We start from the raw sequence: 19,699 nt of genomic DNA, 5'->3' as shown, positions 1-19,699 counted from the left end.
CATTATTGCGCCGAATGATTGTTATATAGGCCTGGAAATTGGGCTAAATATTCTGGAAAAGTTTTGGGAAAGTTTTGGAAATTCATTGCTAAAAATGTGTGGGGACCCTGGATTTACATTCACATGCAATCTTAAAGAGTTTGATTTGTAGATTGAAAATATGCAATTTGTAACTTAAAATAAAATGTGTTTTACTCTGATGTTTACAAACATTATCAACGTGAAAAAAATGGAGCATATTGTTTTAGTCCTATCAAAAGCCTAGAGAATAAAAACATAAAAACTAATGTTCTATGCTCTTAAAGGTTGCTCTTAAAAACATGAATTTACACAACACTAATGATAGTGCTGTCAATTCTATGAAGCTATCTATGAAATCTAATCTGCAACATAATTATTTTTCATACAATATGTAGTGGGGGTCCCTGTTTCATCTTTCTCTCAGCTAAGGGGTCCTTGGCCTGAAAAACAAAACGTTGAAGACCCCTCAACGGAACAAAGAGAAATAGAATATGATGTTCAGCTGAACACTGAGGTCATGTTCTGTTACAGTAGTTTGTCAAACACATCCTCAGAACTGCTAACAGATGGAGTTCAATCTCAGTTATCTTACGCTTCTAAACAAACATATCGTCACTGTCAGCTGGAAACCTCCTAAGTCCTTCTAAACAAACATATCGTCACTGTCAGCTGGAAATGTCCAAAACTGTGACTTTTCAGGAAATAAAAAAACAGCCTTTGTTCCTGTGGATCCAATGTTGTTATTTAGTCACAAGCTCTTTTAGCTACTTTTAGTTGGTTGAATATTTATAAAAACCCACAGACAGACACATTTAACCACTTTCACTTTAACTCAACTTATCTTTAACATTTTTGTAAATAGCTTAAATTCTACTTTTGTGTCACACTGTAGTAGTATGACAAAGTAAGGGATTAATTTACAAAAAAAAAAGTTAAAAAACAAATGGAGATACAAGGTTTCTGCCTGACAGTGACGACATGGAATAATTATAGTTGAACAGTCGAGTCTCTTCTTGTCTAATCATTCACATCAACCTTAATTTGTTTGATTTGTTTGTGTCGTTACACCGCAGTTTTCCTTCAAACTCATGTTATGTTTCCTTATGAATCCAGTCGTCCACTGTGTTCACATTCCTGCAGTTTTCCTGTGTCATGTTTCCCTGATTTCCTGAGTCATGTTAATATCTGTGATGCCAAATGGAATTAAAGTGCCCATAGGAAATACTACTGTGTTTGTGCTCCTGTCCTGATTCCAACTAAATGCAACTCCTCACATGTTTTATAAACTGACTTCTCCTGCAGTTTTGGAACTGATAACAACCTGAATGTCATGTTTATAACATATAGTTTCAGCATCACAATATATACTGAAACTTTTGTTTTGACTTTTCCATTCATTATCTTTTAAGTGTTTATCATAAAGTGAAGGAAATGCCCAGCTGCATACAGTGTACTCACTGTACCATGTGTATATTATGCTTTATGACAGTGGTTCTCAAAGTGGGGTCCGGGGACCCCCAGGGATCCTTGAGGGAGACCCCTGGGGGTCCAGTTTAATGACTTTCAGATGGGGGTCCGCGGCCAAATACATATTAATTTGGAGGTAGCCTAGTTGAGAACCACTGGTTAATATGGTTTATGATATGGTTTTATATATTGTGTGTAGGATACTGTACAGTAGTATTTATTGGGCTACAGTATAGTGTGTACAACACCTTAACTAATTCCAACATCATCCATAAAACACACCCTTGGAAACAATGGTATTACAATTTTGTATTTCGCATTAGTTTTTACTTTTTTTTATTTTATTTTACATGTTTTCGGTTAAGTTTAGATTCAGTTAGATTCACGTGAAGGTTTGTTAACTTTCAATGTAGTTTTATGTTAGTAAAGTATTATTTTGAGTGTTATTATAAGCAGTTCAGAATTGTTCCAACACAATGTCAACACTTTGTGAAGACATTTGACTCAAAGTCATGTAGACATCCCAGACAGTCTCCATAAACACTTATTGCATCCTCATGCTTGTTGTGATGACACATTTGACCAAAACTGACAGATATTTCTGTATATTTTGTAATTTTAGTTAGTTTTGTATAAAGTACACAATATAGTTTCAGTTAGATTTTTTTATTTTATTTTCAGTTAACTAATGCTCTTTCTGTCTGAATCTTGTAAAGTAGGCTATTAGATGCAATTTGTAACAGCAGACAGTAGGGGGCATCAGAGCATCGTGAAAATGAGTCACATCACAGATGGCGAACAGATTCATCATTATTTTGTACTGCTTACTAATACCAATCAATATGAGGTAGCCAGGTCTCAGTGTAATGATAATGTTGTGGATGTGAGATATTAATATCACAACAACCACAGACTAATATAATTCTATAATGATATAATCATAAATGAATCATATAATAATATATTTTCTATCATTCACTGCAATGCATTCCGATCTGTTGAGAGGTTTGCAGTCCTCCTACTGCAGTAGAGTGACTTGTGTGCAGTGGTGGAAAGTAACTAAGTACTAAGTATGTACTCAAGTATTGTACTTACTGTAAGTACAATTATGAGGAATTATTTTTTACTTGACTGGAGTATTTTCAATTTTCAATACTTTTCTTTTACTTCTACTCCACTACATCTCAAAGGGAAGTGTTGTACTTTTACTCCACTACAATTCCTAGAAAACTTTAGTAACTAGTTACTTTGTAGATTTTGAGTATTATTACAAAAAATGCATTAACAACTTCAGCCTTAATTAAACTTTGGCAATTTGAAAATAGCAGATCTACAAGCTCACAACGCGTCGCTTTGCGACATGTTGTGAGCTTGTAAGCTTGTAGATCTGCTATTTTTGTTCTGGTGGCTGATATTGTCCTTCAAATACTTTTACATAACAAAGGTTGATTCAATTATATTTTCTTTCATATATATTTTTTTATAAATAAACTATATAAACTAGAAAATGTGCTCCTCGGAGCACAGGTCTCCGCCAGTACTGTTCCTGATTAATCCTGTCTTAAGTGTTACTTGATTAATCCTGTCTTAAGTGTTACTCCGCCATTTCTCAGCCATTTCGTGATTACTCCTGTCTTACCTCACTTTGAAAGAGGCCAAGACTCTTTCAAAGTGACACATCTATTAATAGGCCGCTATACGTCATGCGTCTCACTAGCCAATCAGAGCACACTCTTTCAACGTATTGTCACGTGTCACGTGAGGCTTGACCAATGTTAGCTTGGCCGAGGGGGGGGGGGGGGGGGGGGGACAATAAGACAACAAAACCCCCTCACACAATTTAGAAGGACAATATTAGTCACCAGAACGAGGGAAGTATGTTTTCAATTAATCTAAAATGGCTAAACAGGAAATTGAACCTGAATGGGTATCATATAGGAAGGGGGCGTGTCTGATCTAATGCATATGAAATATCTAAATACTGAATCAAGCAACTTAAAAACTGTCTGGGGTGCTCACAAAAGTCCAAAGTAGACGTTTAAAAGACCCCAGAAAGGTTTTACAGTGAAATACCCCTTTAATCGATAAATACAAAAAATATATATATATATATATATTATATATATATTTACGTTTGGGTCTCGAGGAGACACAAAATGAATCTTTAGGATCTGGAGCTGAAAGAGTTTGGGAATAAAACACATATAAAACTTGCAGCATAACTTCAACAGTATTATGCAGTATATCGTTGCTGTAGGGCAGAAACCTCTCATCTCCATGTATTCTAACCTTTTGTGTTTTATTATTCATAAATTAATGCCCTACTTGATCATGCTACAGCACAAAAGCATCAAAAGTAGCAGATCTACAAGCTCGAAACGCTGGAGGTCAACTATGGCCTCAAGCAGAATGTCAGCTTTATGTACTAGGCTTTTTTTCACCCCTTGTTTTCTCCCAATGTAGTCATTATTCCAATTAAAGGTAGTGAAATTGATATTTTATTAACCACTTAAACCCCATATGGTTGACCGGAGTCCCTCAGGGCTCAATACTAGTGTATTTTCTGTTTTCTGTTATTGTGGGGAAAGCTTTCACTGAAAATACCCGATCGGCAAGCTCACAATGTGACGCAACGTGAGCTTGTCGATCTGCTATTTTCAGCAAAAGCTTTCCTCACAATACCGATGCTGGGGTTTAAGTGGTTAAGGTTTTTTGTTAAAAAGTTAAGTTCTATATTCTGATAATCATTACTACACAGTGTTTGTTCAGTAACAGTGGTCTCTCTTCTCTCGAGCTCTTTAGTAAACAGAACATACATTTTCAGGTTTTCAGGTGGTTAATGTCATCCAATCAGGAGAGAGTACCCATTTCTCATCTTAAATTTGTTATGATTCTGCTTTTCTGCTGTTCTGCATTTCTCTGCACAGCAAAATGAGGATCAGTTTACTTTATCACATTTTTATACTAAGGCTATTCGAAAATAGCTGATCCACAAGCTCACTGTGAGCTTGCAGATCTGCTATTTTCCAACATTTTGCAGTTGTGGAAAATCTTTGAATAATTTTGTACATTTTGAACACGAATCTTCTCATCTTTGACATGAAAATGTTTGAGAACCACTGCTTTAGAGCACATTTCATACATAACATCCAGATTAAACTGCATTTGGAAACTATTTCAGTTACATATCGTAGTGTATTTCTGAGTGAAACAGGACAGGGAGGCGGGACATGCACGCAATAATATTTGTATATATTTATTTTATTCAACTCTCTTTTTTTTTTACAAGTTGGTGACAAAACAATTCTGAATCTGAATATAAGATTTAAGTAATCTCTTTTAGACAGGAGGAGTGATGATCAGTGAAGATGTTTACCAATAGTATTAGGATGAGGATTAAATAATGTAAAATGGAAAGAGTTTCTCAATTAATGAATTAATGACTAAATGGCCCAATAGAATACATAAGTTAAGAACAGCAGTTAAATGGCTGGATTTGAAATGACAGTTGAAAAAAGAAATAAACCTGTAAATTAGCCCTTCCATAGACAAAAAGAAAAACAGAATAAAATTAGTCGGTGTGATTGACAGGAGATATGATCAGAGGAGCAGAGTTTTTACCATCATTATTAGGCTCAGGACTGAAGAATGGACAGAGTTTCTCAGTGAAGGTGCAGCCAGTGAAAGAGTAGAGATGAACTCTGGTCTCCACATCATAAAAGGAGACCAGACCCTCCTCATAATCTACAAACACTCCCACTTTCTGGAGCTTCTGCTTTACAGGGAGGACGACAGCAGGGCCAGCAGCAGCCCTGTACTCATTTCCTTTCTCCAACAATATAGTCCAGTAACCATTGTCAGGGCTCAGTGCGATTTTCCCTTTCCTGTTGATGGACTCTCTGGCCACTCCTAAACTCCAGTCAGTCTTATCTTTAACCTGAACCTCATAGTAAAACCTTCCTGAGGAGAAGCTTTTCTTTCCCAAGACACAGGAAATATTAGAGAATCTCTCTTTGTTGTCTGGGAGTTTCTTGTTTACGTTTCCACAACTCACTTGTTTTCCATCCTCAGACAGGAGCAGGTAGGGATTTGCTGTATCAGGGTCCAGAGTTACATCCACTGCATATTGCTGGATCCTCCTCAGCTCAGCATCACACAGCCTCTTCTCCATCTCTTGACTTAGTGTCTTCTCCAGCTGAGCCACAGCTGTCCTCACAGTCCCCACATATGAAGACTGATGGACATTGATGTTTGTCCAGTCCTTGGTGGGTGGAGGGGTGTTGATGGATGAGACGTTCTGGAGGAGTTGGAGGTGGTCTTCAGTGTGTGAGAGCTGCTTCAGCTCAGAGCTTCTCTTCTTTAACTCAGTGATTTCCTGTTGCAGATCTTTAATGAAGCCTTCAGCCTGTTTCTCTGTTGTTTTCTGCTTCTCTTCAATCACATCAATGACCTCAGCCTGGCTTCTCTCAATACAGCTCATCAGAGCGGTGAAGACCTGCACACTGTCTGCTATCTCTCTGTCTGCATCTTTCTTGCTGAGCTGTACTGAATGTTTGACCTCCTGAATCTTCACTTGTCTCAACTGGATCATCTGCTGAACTTCAGCCTCTGTCTTTCCCAGCTCAGCCTTCTTCCCTTCATATGCTTCTTCCAGAGATACAATTTGATGTAAATTGTGGTCTGACTCGGTGCAGAACTGACAAACACACATGTGGTCAGTCTTACAGAACAGCTCCAGAGGTCTGTCATGTTTCTTACACAGAATGTCTTCCAGGTTCTTTACAGGGTCGATTAGTTTGTGTCGTTTTAACCGTGTGACTCTGTGGTGAGGCTCCAGGTGAGTCTCACAGTAGGAGGTCAGACACACCAGGCAGGACTTCAGGGCTTTGAGCTTTATCTCAGTACAGACGTCACAGGAGACTTCATCTGGTTCAGCAGGTTCCTGGTTTGGTGTGGAATTGTATGTCAGCTTCTGTGACTTCCTGAACTGGTCAGCCATCTCAGAGAGGACTTTATTAACAGAGAACTTTGGTCTCTTTTCGAAGGTTTCATTGCATAGTGGACACTGACACACATCACTAGTGTCCCAGTAATGTGTGATACAGGTGTTGCAGTAGTTGTGTCCACATGGAATGGTGATTGGATCAGTGAACACATCCAGACAGATAGAACACAGGAACTGCTCTTCAGACAGGAGACTGCTGGCACACGCCATTTCTATACACTGAAAATAAACATGGGGGAAAAAATATTCTTGAATGTTACTACTCACAGCTTTAATAATTGTGAATCTGATCTGATCATATTAGAATAGAGCTCAATAATGTTGGCACATACTGTAAGGGAAGTCTGTCATTTTACCAACTGAACTATTCGACTATTTTAGACTATTTAGAAAACGAAACTAATAAGATTGTGTCACAGTTTCATATGCCTTTGTTCTCTGTTACAGAATAATAAATCCATATCTCATGTACTCACCTTTCTTTACGTTCTCAATATTTCAACAAATATCCTGTTGAACTGAAGGTTTATCTGGTAGAGAGCGTGTGTGTGTGTGTGTGTGTGTGTGTGTGTGTGTGTGTGTGTGTGTGTGTGTGTGTGTGTGTGTGTGTGTGTGTGTTGGCTGCCACCAAACTACATGAACACTTTAACTTTCACTGTAGATTGCTTCACTGACTGAGAGGCTGCTCTGTTGCTGCTGTTAACCCTTCACAGCCTCCACTCTTCTCTGTACTTCACTTGTTTCCCTTTCCGGTATGGTTTAGTGCAGTGGTTCTCAACCTGTGGGTGGGGACCCACCACATGATTTTGGAGGGGTCCCCAGATGACAGTGGAGTGACAATTTAAGGACTATCAAGACATTTTTAATACTTAAGGAAAAGGACCATTACTGCATCAAAAGTAATCAACAAACTATACTATAAAAACTGTTCAAACATTGGCCAAATTGTCAAATAATATAAGAAAGAGGCAAAGATATTTATCTTTGGAACCGACTCAAACTAAATGTAATGCCTCTTACATTCAAGTGCTTGTCAGGGTGGGGGGGTCCCCACTTTAAACATGATTAATAATTGGCAAAACACTATGATTTTAATGATAACATGACTATGAAACATTTATGTTAAAAACTATTTCATGGTATATTTTTATGCATGTTATGTTTGTGAAGTCCACCGTACCACAGTCAATCATTCATTTATTTATTGCAGTGGTTCTCAAAGTGGTGTCTGGGTACCTCCAGGGGTCCTTGAGGGGGTGCCAGGGGGTCCCCAGCTAAATGTTTAGCCTCTTCAACCCTATTTTATACTTTGGCTATTCGAAAATAAACAATCTACAAGCTCAATGTGACTTTGACATGAACCATTGCTTTAAAGCACATTTCTTACATACAAATACAGCTGGTCATTGAAGTCCAGATTAAACAGCATGTGGAGAGTATCACAACGCGTCGTATTACGACGCGTTGTGAGCTTATAGATCAGCTAATAATAATAACAAAATATTTATATTCCTTAAGAAATTAAAGCTGCACTATGTAACTTTCCTCTTCTACCTCGGATTTGAACCCGGTTTCCTGCACAAGTCCTGACACTTTACCATTGAGCTAATAGAGCCTGCCTGCTTGCTCAGGGGATAAATGATATAAATGAATCTTGACCATCAGGTCAAAATTGGTGTCAGATCCTGTGTCTTGGTGAGACATGACCTTTGACACGATCTAAATGTCTCAATAGAAGAGCAGAGAGACAAAATACAAAAATCCTAATTGTATAAGTTATATTGTATAAACATGCTCTACCATACCATTTGGAAAAAAATACATTTTATTCATTAAAAAAGTCACATAGTGCAGGTTTAAAGATAAGGATTCATAATAATTGTCCATTTTGTAAGAATAGTTGAGGGTTAGCGTTAGTTGCTGCTAACATGCACACAATTCTATTTTTACATAATTATTTTATTCAACGCTTACTTTTACAAATTGGTGTCAAAATGGCAATGTTTAATGTTAGGACCTGCAGGTATTTGAATGTAAGATTTAAGTAATACAAACAACAATTTACAAATTAACTATATTTTAGTGCGTGTGTGTGTGTGTGTGTGTGTGTGTGTGTGTGTGTGTGTGTGTGTGTGTGTGTGTGTGTGTGTGTGTGTGTGTGTGTGTGTGTGTGTGTGTGTTATGGGCTGGCTGTTTTCTCCTTTTTTCCCTGTTTTCCTATGTGTCTGGTGTGTGCTGTGTGGGCGTGGGGATGGTCTGCCTGGGCGTTACCTTCCAATTCCATCATCGGGCTGTGGAGCTGCCTGCTCACCTGGGAGTGATCTGCTCATCAAGTGGAGCAGATAAAAGCCCTGGCTCTGGACTCCAGCCCTTGCCAGATTATTCAGTGTTCGACCGGTAAACACCTGTGCCTCAGGTCCTCAGTTTTCTCCTGTATTCGGCAGTCTATTAACTCCTTGTCTCCCTGTCTCAGATCCTGTACCTCCACGCCTACTGCCTGCCCGCCAGCCTGCCTGCCTTGCCATCAGCCGCCTTACCTAAGTTATTATTTTGGATTTCTGAATTCAACGTTAATAAAGACGTTTTGCTTGTAAACCTGGTTCGGCTGTTCTACTTTTGGGTCCTATATACTACACACCCTAACAGAATAATCTGGCCAACAATATGGACCTAGAACAGCCAGAGCCAGATTTACGTAAGGTTCTTGAGAACCAAGGAGTACTATTGGGACGACACAATCAAGCCTTGCAAGAACTCTCTAACAATAATCAAACCCTGCTAAATCAGATTGGCCAATTAGCCACTGCAATGAACCAGTTAACCGCTCAACTCAATCCAGCAGCACCTCCCGTTCCTGCCGGCCCACAGCAACCTGTACCACCTGCGGCCCCACCCGCTGACAGAGATTCATATGCTCCGGACCCAGAGCCGTTTTCCGGGGATCTGGATAAGTGTCGGGGTTTTTTCCTCCAATGCTCCATGGTGTTTATGCAGAGACCACTTACCTTTCCTTCAGATCAATCTAAGGTACATTATGTGTTGGGGTTACTGAGAGGAAGGGCCTTGGCTTGGGCAGAGGCAGCTAATTCAAGTCGACCTATGACCTTGCTCTCCTTCAATGATTTTGTGTCAAAAGTAAAGGGCGTTTTTGACCACCCAGATCACAGTGGGGATGCTGCTAAAGGTCTGCTAAATATTCATATATACAGAATGCAGATCCAAGCCATTTTATGTGTCAATCAGGTGTCTTTGCCGCTTTCGGCTCTAGTTGATTCGGGCGCTGATGACAGTTTTTTGGACAGTAATTTTGCCCGCCAGGCTAAGATTCCTTTAGTTCACCTGGAGAAGCCACTCACTGCTAATGCATTGGATGGGAGATTATTGGCCCGTGTTACTCATCAAACTGTACCTGTGTCTTTGATCCTTTCTGGTAATCATAGGGAGTTGATTCAGTTCAAGATAATTGTTTCTCCTCAAACACCCCTTGTGCTGGGTTCTCCTTGGTTAAAGCAACATAACCCTCACATTGACTGGTCTGCTGGAACAATTATTAGCTGGAGTAAATTTTGTCATTCGTCCTGCCTGCAATCTGCTCTGCCCCCTGCAGAGGTCACTGTTTCCCCTGATCCTGAACCTATGGATTTGTCCTCTATTCCTGCTAATTATCATGACCTGGGACGTGTTTTTAGAAAGGATCTGGCTCTCTCTCTACCACCACATCGCCCCTATGATTGTGCAATTGATCTACTCTCTGGTGCCCCGTTACCGTCTAGTAGACTTTACAATCTGTCACGTCCTGAGCGGGAGGCCATGGAAAAATACATTAAGGACTCTTTAACGGCAGGAATTATTCGACCATCTTCCTCTCCTGTGGGTGCAGGTTTTTTTTTTTGTGGCCAAAAAGGATGCTACCTTGCGCCCTTGTATTGACTATAGAGGGCTTAATCACATAACCGTACAAAACAAGTATCCTCTGCCATTAATGAACTCTGCTTTTGATTTTCTCCATGGAGCAACGGTGTTCACTAAATTGGATCTCAGGAACGCCTATCATCTGGTCAGGATTAAGAAAGGAGATGAGTGGAAGACTGCCTTTAACACTGCATTGGGACATTTCGAATATCTGGTAATGCCTTTTGGAGTCACCAATGCTCCTGGGGTTTTTCAAGCCTTGGTGAACGATGTGTTAAGGGACTTTCTGAATCGTTTCGTTTTCGTATATCTTGATGATATATTAATTTTTTCCAAGAACATGTCTGATCACGTTTCCCATGTCCGCCAGGTTCTCCAGAGGCTGTTGGAAAATAAACTCTACGCGAAAGCCGAGAAGTGTGAGTTCCACGTCAGTACGGTCAGTTTTTTGGGCTTCATTGTGGAGAAAGGACAGATGAGAGCAGATCCAGGGAAGGTCAGAGCGGTAGCAGAGTGGCCTACACCTACTACCCGTAAACTTCTTCAAAGATTTTTGGGGTTCGCAAATTTTTATCGCCGCTTTGTGAAGAACTATAGCAAAGTTGTGGCACCTCTGAATAAGCTTACCTCCACACTTGTCTCATTTAACTTGTCCTCAGAAGCAGAACAGGCGTTCTGTAAGCTCAAACATCTGTTCACCTCTGCTCCTATTGTTGTTCATCCAGACCCTTCTCTGCAGTTTATTGTGGAGGTTGATGCATCTGATACAGGGGTTGGGGCAGTACTCTCTCAGCGGGCCAGCCAGGATCAAAAGGTACACCCTTGTGCTTTTTTTTCTCAAAGTCTTGACTCCGCCGAGCGGAACTATGATGTTGGTAACAAGGAGCTATTAGCAGTAAAACTGGCATTGGAAGAGTGGAGACATTGGTTAGAAGGATCTGAGCACCCATTTATTGTGTGGACGGACCATAAGAACTTAGCCTATATTCAATCAGCCAAACGTCTAAATTCTCGCCAGGCTCGTTGGGCCTTATTTTTTGGGAGGTTTAACTTTACCATTACCTATCGTCCTGGGTCTAAGAATGTCAAGCCTGATGCTTTGTCCCGCCAGCATACTCCTGATGAGCAGCCTACCAGTCCGGACACCATCGTCTCCCCCTCCTGTGTGGTGGCAGCTGTTTCCTGGGAGATTGAGTCGGCAATAAGGGAGGCTCAGCTAACACAGCCAGACCCAGGGAATGGCCCACCTAACTGCCTGTTTGTTCCTGATTCAGCTCGTTCTCAGGTTCTTCAATGGACACACAACTCCAACCTTGCCTGTCATCCGGGGAGGAACCGCACCGTGTCACTCCTCAGACGTCACTTTTGGTGGCCTGCCATGGAGGCAGATGCCCGGGCATTCGTCTCCGCCTGCTCCGTCTGTGCCCGAGGAAAATCTTCACATCGTCCACCTGCTGGTCTGTTGCATCCATTACCCGTTCCAAGTCGTCCATGGTCCCATATTGCCCTTGACTTTGTCACTGGGTTGCCCACCTCCCAAGGTAACACTGTCATACTCACCATTGTTGACCGTTTTTCAAAGGCAGTTCATTTTGTGGCCCTTCCAAATCTCCCTACAGCCTATGAAACGGCTGATCTGTTAGTGCACCACGTTTTCCGCCTTCATGGTATTCCATTGGACATTGTTTCAGACCGTGGCCCCCAATTTATATCTCAGGTTTGGAAATCATTCTGTAAAGCATTGGGTGCAACTGTGAGTTTATCTTCTGGTTTCCATCCTCAGTCGAACGGCCAGACAGAGAGGGCTAACCAAGATTTGGAGGCTGCCCTACGGTGTGTTACTGCTACCAACCCTGCATCGTGGAGTTCACATCTGGCTTGGGTGGAGTATTCTCATAATTCTTTAACCAGTGCTGCCACAGGACTGTCTCCGTTTGAGGCCTCTTTAGGCTATCAGCCACCGTTGTTTCCCTCCCAGGAAAGTGAATTGGCTGTTCCTTCGGTCCAGTTGCACCTCCGCAGATGTTGTAAGGTTTGGAAAGAGGCACGTGCTGCTCTGCTACGCTCTGCTGAAAACAACTGTCGTGTCGCTGACCGCCATCGGGTACGGGCTCCCGAATACAAACCAGGTCAGAGTGTTTGGCTTTCATCCAAAGATATTCCACTCAGAGTTGAATCTAAGAAATTGGCTCCACGCTATATTGGGCCATTTGTGGTGGAACGTGTCATCAATCCATCTGCTGTCAGATTGAAGTTACCTAGCACTATGAGGGTTCATCCTACCTTTCATGTGTCTCGACTTAAACCAGTATCCTCCAGTCCTCTCTGCCCTCCATCCAAGCCCCCTCCACCCGCCCGGATCATTGATGACCACCCTGCCTATACGGTCCAACGGCTGTTGGATATTCGTCCCCGTGGCCGGGGTTATCAGTATCTTGTGGATTGGGAAGGATACGGTCCAGAAGAGAGGTCCTGGGTTCCTCGGTCCTTCATCCTGGACCCTCAGCTTGTCAGGGACTTCCGTTTGGCCCATCCTGACAAGCCTGGTGGGTCGCCTGGAGGCTCCCATTGAGGGGGGGTACTGTTATGGGCTGGCTGTTTTCTCCTTTTTTCCCTGTTTTCCTATGTGTCTGGTGTGTGCTGTGTGGGCGTGGGGATGGTCTGCCTGGGCGTTACCTTCCAATTCCATCATCGGGCTGTGGAGCTGCCTGCTCACCTGGGAGTGATCTGCTCATCAAGTGGAGCAGATAAAAGCCCTGGCTCTGGACTCCAGCCCTTGCCAGATTATTCAGTGTTCGACTGGTAAACACCTGTGCCTCAGCTCCTCAGTTTTCTCCTGTATTCGGCAGTCTATTAACTCCTTGTCTCCCTGTCTCAGATCCTGTACCTCCACGCCTACTGCCTGCCCGCCAGCCTGCCTGCCTTACCATCAGCCGCCTTACCTATTATTTTGGATTTCTGAATTCAACGTTAATAAAGACGTTTTGCTTGTAAACCTGGTTCGGCTGTTCTACTTTTGGGTCCTATATACTACACACCCTACGTGTGTGTGTGTGTGTGTGTGTGTGTGTGTGTGTGTGTGTGTGTGTGTGTGTGTGTGTGTGTGTGTGTGTGTGTGTGTGTGTGTGTGTGTGTGTGTGTGTGTGTCACTATAGTCCCTATAGATTACTAAACTTTAGACTGTAGATTGCGTCACTGACTGAGAGGCAGCTCTGTTGCTGCTGTTAACCCTTCACAGCCTCCACTCTTCTCTGTACTTCATCTGTTTTTCCCTCTGTTATGGTTTAGTGCAGCGACTCCCAACCTGTGGCCCGGCCCACTGGTGGGCAAGTGGACCCCAAATAATTGGCAAAAAATTAAGACTATAACATTAATATTGTTGCTGTCGGGCAGAAACCTTGTATCTCCATATTTCAACTTTTTATGTTTTATCGTAAATTAAAGTCATACTTCATCATACAAGAGTGTCGCTGAGTCACACCGTAAAAAGGATGACAATACGTGTGTGTGTGTGTGTGTGTGTGTGTGTGTGTGTGTGTGTGTGTGTGTGTGTTTTCAATTTCATCCAATCATCAGAGATTATCAGCTTCAATTAGTGTTCCAGTTCCATGTCATTCTGTGTTTTAAATCTGAGGTTAATGCAAGTGAACATGATGTTTTCTCCTGGGGGAGAAAAGCTCTCCAAGTATGGTAAACAGCCGAGGAACTCTGGAGGAGCGCTTGTCTCCTTAAATAACCTTAAATGTCTAGATCATTCATACGTCGGACATGTTAATGTTTAGACTTATTTCGAAGCTAATAAAATCTTGTATAATAATGTTATAAATGTGAGTGTATGGGAAAGTACGGTTTTATAGATAAGGTTAAAGAAATATTTTCATGTGTCAGAGTGAAGGGGGGCAGATGTTATCCATTGTATTGACTTACGGGCCCAGCCCAGAAGCCATTGTTCTTAGAAACTTGTATAAAAGGACTTGTTTTTGAGGAGAACGGGGCGCCATGTTTGACAAGTAAGCGGATGCCACGATGCAACAGAATAAAGCAGATTCTATGGACAAGATGCGCAATATATTGATTTGACTCAAATGTATGGATTGCTAAAGGACTTGTACAATAAAGTAATAAAGTGAATTGTTGAGAAAGAAAACTCCGGTCTCTGACCTGTGACTTATTTCCTCCCCGGATATGGACCCTATTCTCTGCCGGTTCCTTATGGCTAGATACCACATGTGTGTTGATATGAACCAGGACTGTGTTAAAGTGTTGTCATTGTGTGTAGTGTGTGTGTTGATATGAACCGTGTCATTGTGTTAAAGTGTTGTCATTGTGTGTGTAGTGTGTGTGTTGATATGAACCGTGTCATTGTGTTAAAGTGTTGTCATTGTGTGTGTAGTGTGTGTGCTGATATGAACCAGTTGTCATTGTGTGTGTAGTGTGAGTACTCACACTACACTTCAAAAGTACTCAAATGTTTGAAAATAGCAGATCACAATGCGTCGCAATGCGACCCGTTGTGAGCTTGATCTGCTATTTTCAAATAGCCTAGGTATAAAATAGTGCTAAAGTGGTTAATGTATGTTTAATAAAACAATATATTTTATCAGCAAAGATAAAAAAAAAAAAGTTTTCAAATAATTGTAGTGGAGTAAATGTATAATATTTGCCTCTGAGATGTAGTGGAGTAGAATATAAGTGCAGTACTTGAGTAAATATACTTGGTTACTTTACACGACTGGTTCTTAAACATTTTCATGTCAAGGACCCCCAGATGAATATGTGTTTAATGTCCGCAGACATTACTTTTACATATAAACTAATTAATTCAAATAAATTCAATTAATTTAATATCAAATGTGTAATATTTTTTACTAATTGTGGGCTTGTAGATCTGCTATTTTCACTATTCTTGATATATTTTTTTGTACTTTGTAATTTGTATTTTTGAATACTTAAATATACATTTCAAGTACTCCAGTACTTTGACTCAAGTGCAAATCTAAGTAATTTGCACTTGTCGTAGTAATATTTGAGTATTTATACTTTAACTCAAGTACTGTGGTTGAGTACTCCACTACTGGTGACATATGGGGTGCGTTCGGAAATGGCGCACTGGAGTGCACTCGCCTAATAGTTTGTATTGGCCAGTGCACTCAGTGCTATATTTCCGAATTTCCATGATGTCAGAGCCAGGGACAGATTAACCTATGAAGACGAGGCTCTGAAAAACCTTTTTCTATATCAGTGGTTCTCAAACTTTTCCATGTCAAGGACCCCCAAAATGATATATGTATTCTCACGTTTCTCAAAGCTTTTATAAACCAACAGTAGCATTTAAACCATTTAAATCTTTATAAACCAACAGTAGTATTTTGAAATAGATTCTGCAGTGATATGCTCCACTCCCAGGGAAAGAAACACAAAGTAAATCATAGATACAAATAAACACATTAAGAATCCAACAACAGCATCAGATCACTGCATCGCGTCATTTACTGTTTAAAAAAACGGAAGAATAAAAGATCTACAAAACTAAAACAAACTCCCTGAGTTTCATGGTGTCGAACAGAGTGAATCCATGAGGAGAATCATCATGAACACTGATCTGTGTTCCTGATTCTAAGAGTGTAGGCCAGTGGTTCTCAAAGTGGGGTCCAGGGACCCTTGGGGGTGCCTGAGGGGGTTCCAAATGGCCCCTTACAGGAGTAACTCTGAGGACGCCCCTGAGCAAGCAGGCAGGCTCTATTGGCTCAGTGGTTAAAAATATAAGAAAATTATAATCTGCACTTGTGCAGGAAACCATGGTTCAAATCCCCGATAAGACATTAAGGTTACATTATAGTGTAGCTTTTACAATGCAATACGTTACATATCATTCAAATGCTTTACTTCACTGTGGATTTGTTCCCATTTCTGTGTTCTTGCAGGCTTAACAGTGGTGTCTATCTGTCTTCCATGGTCTATTTAACCCTCTCTGCTCTCCCCTCATCCCTGAAACTAGTTGCATAAGTGTGAAAGCTCCAGAAACATCATTGTTTCCACACGGATAGCATGTCCGGCTAGTCCGTAGGGTTAGCATGTCAGGCTAATCGGTAGGTGACATCTGTAGGTTTTCACTAAGGTTACGATCCAGCCGATGAGTCGTAATAATCATTAATGAACTTGCTTTGTTTCCCTTTTTCAACACCATGTCAATAACGTGCCGTGCTTTGTTTTGTGTGGGATGTTTCTCATTGGCTGTATCCAATTCTTCACGAGTGATGACCTTCTTATCCAGAAATTCATCCAGCAGTTCATTCAAGATGGAGTCTGAGATTCTTTGAACAAACTCCTTCCTCACAGATAGCAGCTTGTCCTCTGCTCCTTTGACGATCTGGGTCAGATGTTGCTGAGTTGCAGAAGCACCTTGAAGGGGGATTTGTTTTAATATTAGTGGTGTAATTATATAATAACCAAGCTAATATATTAAAGTTAAATTGTACTTTAGCAGAGGTTTGGGTTGTATAGTGTTGAGAGCTGTGGAAGATCATCCTATTAATTTAACACTTGTCTAACATCTATTACATAATCCTTAAAGTTCTGACCTGTAGCTGTAGCTTATGGACATACACGTTTTCACTTTCAACACATTTTTAGGATGACACACTTTCAGACAGGTCTCTGGAGACTGAGAATCTTACTCAGTGGACTAACGCCCTCAACAGGTTGTGGTGTATCGCTAGGAAATCGCCTGATAGGTAAGCACCGCACCATGGAGAGACAGTGGGACAGAGACAGGGAGAGGCCCTACAGGCAGCGCAGCAGCCTGGGCTACGTCATGGAGGGGCGTTACCTACCAATCGCCCTCATGAATAAGCCCCAACTGAGCGCACCTGCGAAGACCGGCTAGGTGTGGCACCAAACCTCAAAAGCAGCCACTCTGTCTCAGTCTAGCACTGGCTCTCCTGGTGAACAGACGGGTGCTCAGGCGGTTAGCGACTACTCCACTATTTCCCTCACAATGTTAATTGCTGGTGAAATGTAGAACTAAAGGACTGTTTCTTTTACCTCATAGGCAACCTGTGGAGAGAGATGTAAAGAATGCTGATGTTATGATGCATGCGGGCCCCCCGAACCCGGGATGAATTTATGTTGAACTGTTATTATTTCCCCGTTTGAAAAACGTATAAACAATGCTCTCTGAGCCTGGCTTTCAATAAATGCGTTTTATTGGGTTTATACCCTGCCTTCTGTGTCTTGGCCTTGATCAGTATCCCACATATGGTGGAGAATACGGGTACTACTGATCCACGCCAAAACCCACAAGATGGAGCACGCAACCGCCTTAACGGCCCTACTGAAAAGCCAAACTGACTTGCAGACAGCGGTGCAAAAATTAATAGACAGAATTGCCAGAGATGTAGCCAGCACTCGCGCACCGCGGGAGGTGCTCACCAAATTGTCACCAGAAGATGATATTGAAGCGTACCTGGAGGTGTTTGAGCGCACCGCGGCTCAAGAGAGGTGGCCAGTGTCGGACTGGGCCTCGCTTCTGGCTCCCTTCCTCACCAGCGAGGCCCAGCGCGTCTGCCACGACCTGTCCCTCGCCGACACCAGAGACTTCTTGGCCACCCAGGGCTACAGCCTCCCGGCACGAGCGCAGTGCTATCACAGCTGGGCCTACAACGGGGCCCAGCCGCCTCGCCCCAGGTGGTGGCCCTATTACGCGCGGCGCACAGCTGGCTGACGTCTGGAGGAGAGCCCCCCGTGATCGATCGTCAAGTGATCGACCGAGGTATCTGTTCTTTGCCGCCTGACGCCCGAAGATATGCCTCACAAGTGAGCCCGAACTCACTGGAGGCATTGGTCGCACTCTTAGAGAACCACCAAGTAAGCGTGGACATGATGAGGACCACCCGCGCCGACGCACGGAGGAGGTCGACCCCAGCGAACCCGTCCGCCGCACGAACCGAAGCTCCTCATGCATTGAAGGAGGCATGAGCTTCAGCTTGGGCTCTCCCTAGGCTGGCAGAGGGTAGGTAGTGCCCAGGATTACATAGGCAATTGGCACTGGGTGAAAAAATGTGGGTTACAAAATCGTGGGATAAAAATTATAAGTAAAAAAAAAAAAAAATGTTGTTTAGCCGAGTGGGAATAGCCGAGGAGGTGCTAACTGATCAAGGCACTTGCTTCAAGTCTAGAGTAATGACACAGTTGTACAAGTGGTTAAAAGTGAAACGTATACAGACCTCGGTCTACCACCCCCAGACAGATGGTCTAGTGGAAAGGTTCAACCAGACGTTAAAAAAAATGTAAAAAAAACGTACCGATGTGGACGGGAAAGACTGGGACCAGTTGATCCCGTATGTGCTTTTTGCCATCAGAGAGGTGCCGCAAACGTCCACAGGGTTCTTGCCATTTGAATTGGTGTATGGCCGGAGACCCCGTGGACTGCTTGATATTGCCAAGGAAGCCTGGGAGTGCCAGTCTTCCCCCCACCGCAGCGTCGTGGAGCATGTGGAGCGCCTCCAGGCCCGGGCGAAGACGATATGGCCCCTGGTGCGCGAACATATGGAGAAAGCACAACGAGACCAGGTGGGGGAGAAAGTGCTGGTGCTAGTCCCCAGCAGCGAATGCAAATTCCTGGCAAAGTGGCAGGGGCCATACGAAGTCATGGAGAAGATGGGACTCGTGGACTATCGAGTGAGCCAGCCCGGCCGGCGGAAAGGCCACCAGATATACCAGGTGAACATTTTAAAAACTGGCACTGGGAGTGCCAGTCTTCCCCCCACCGCAGCGTCGTGGAGCATGTGGAGCGCCTCCAGGCCCGGGCGAAGACGATATGGCCCCTGGTGCGCGAACATATGGAGAAAGCACAACGAGACCAGGTGGGGGAGAAAGTGCTGGTGCTAGTCCCCAGCAGCGAATGCAAATTCCTGGCAAAGTGGCAGGGGCCATACGAAGTCATGGAGAAGATGGGACTCGTGGACTATCGAGTGAGCCAGCCCGGCCGGCGGAAAGGCCACCAGATATACCAGGTGAACATTTTAAAAAAATGGACCACGGCCCAGCCTCTGCCCGTGCCGGCCCTGATGGCCACCGCCCCCCCGCAGACCCTGCCCCGGGTCCCCATCGGAGACGACCTCTCCCCCGCCCAGACGCAGGAGATCAAGGACCTGTGGGTTCGGAACCGGGACATCTTCTCCGAGCTCCCCGGCCGGACCAAGTCGCCAAGATGTTGGAGCTCGGAGTCATCGAGGAGTCCTACAGCCCCTGGTCGAGCCCAATCGCGATCGTGCCGAAGCCGGACGGGACCCT

At 43.0% G+C, this 19,699-nt stretch overlaps 2 protein-coding genes across 5 annotated transcripts in view; one reads left to right on the top strand and one right to left on the bottom strand.

Annotated features, from left to right (window-relative positions):
• The window catches only part of trim2a (tripartite motif containing 2a), a 70,472-nt gene extending 69,224 nt beyond the window's left edge, over positions 1 to 1,248 (top strand). For 2 of the 3 annotated variants that reach the window (XR_014599816.1, XM_084044541.1), the window contains one exon: positions 1 to 1,248. This exon is cut by the window's left edge. The gene's annotated coding sequence lies outside the window, so the exon portion shown is untranslated. The other variant, XR_014599817.1, reaches the window with a different exon arrangement.
• A 3,753-nt stretch (positions 1,249 to 5,001) lies between these two features.
• LOC311036055 (zinc finger protein RFP-like) overlaps positions 5,002 to 19,699 on the bottom strand; it is a 72,144-nt gene continuing 57,446 nt past the window's right edge. The window contains exons 2-3 of one of the 2 annotated variants that reach the window (XM_084044579.1): positions 6,970 to 7,011; positions 5,002 to 6,712 (exon numbers count right to left, since the gene is read on the bottom strand). In XM_084044579.1, coding sequence (XP_083900705.1) covers positions 5,060 to 6,703 — 1,644 coding nt within the window. In that variant the 5' untranslated portion in view covers positions 6,704 to 6,712; positions 6,970 to 7,011 and the 3' untranslated portion in view covers positions 5,002 to 5,059. The remainder of the gene's footprint in view (positions 6,713 to 6,969; positions 7,012 to 19,699) is intronic. The other variant, XM_084044580.1, reaches the window with a different exon arrangement.

The sequence above is a fragment of the Gymnoscopelus microlampas genome, assembly GCF_963454915.1.
Source record: "Gymnoscopelus microlampas genome assembly, chromosome: 2".
NCBI lineage: Eukaryota > Metazoa > Chordata > Actinopteri > Myctophiformes > Myctophidae > Gymnoscopelus > Gymnoscopelus microlampas.
This window is presented reverse-complemented; position numbering and strand designations above follow the sequence as displayed.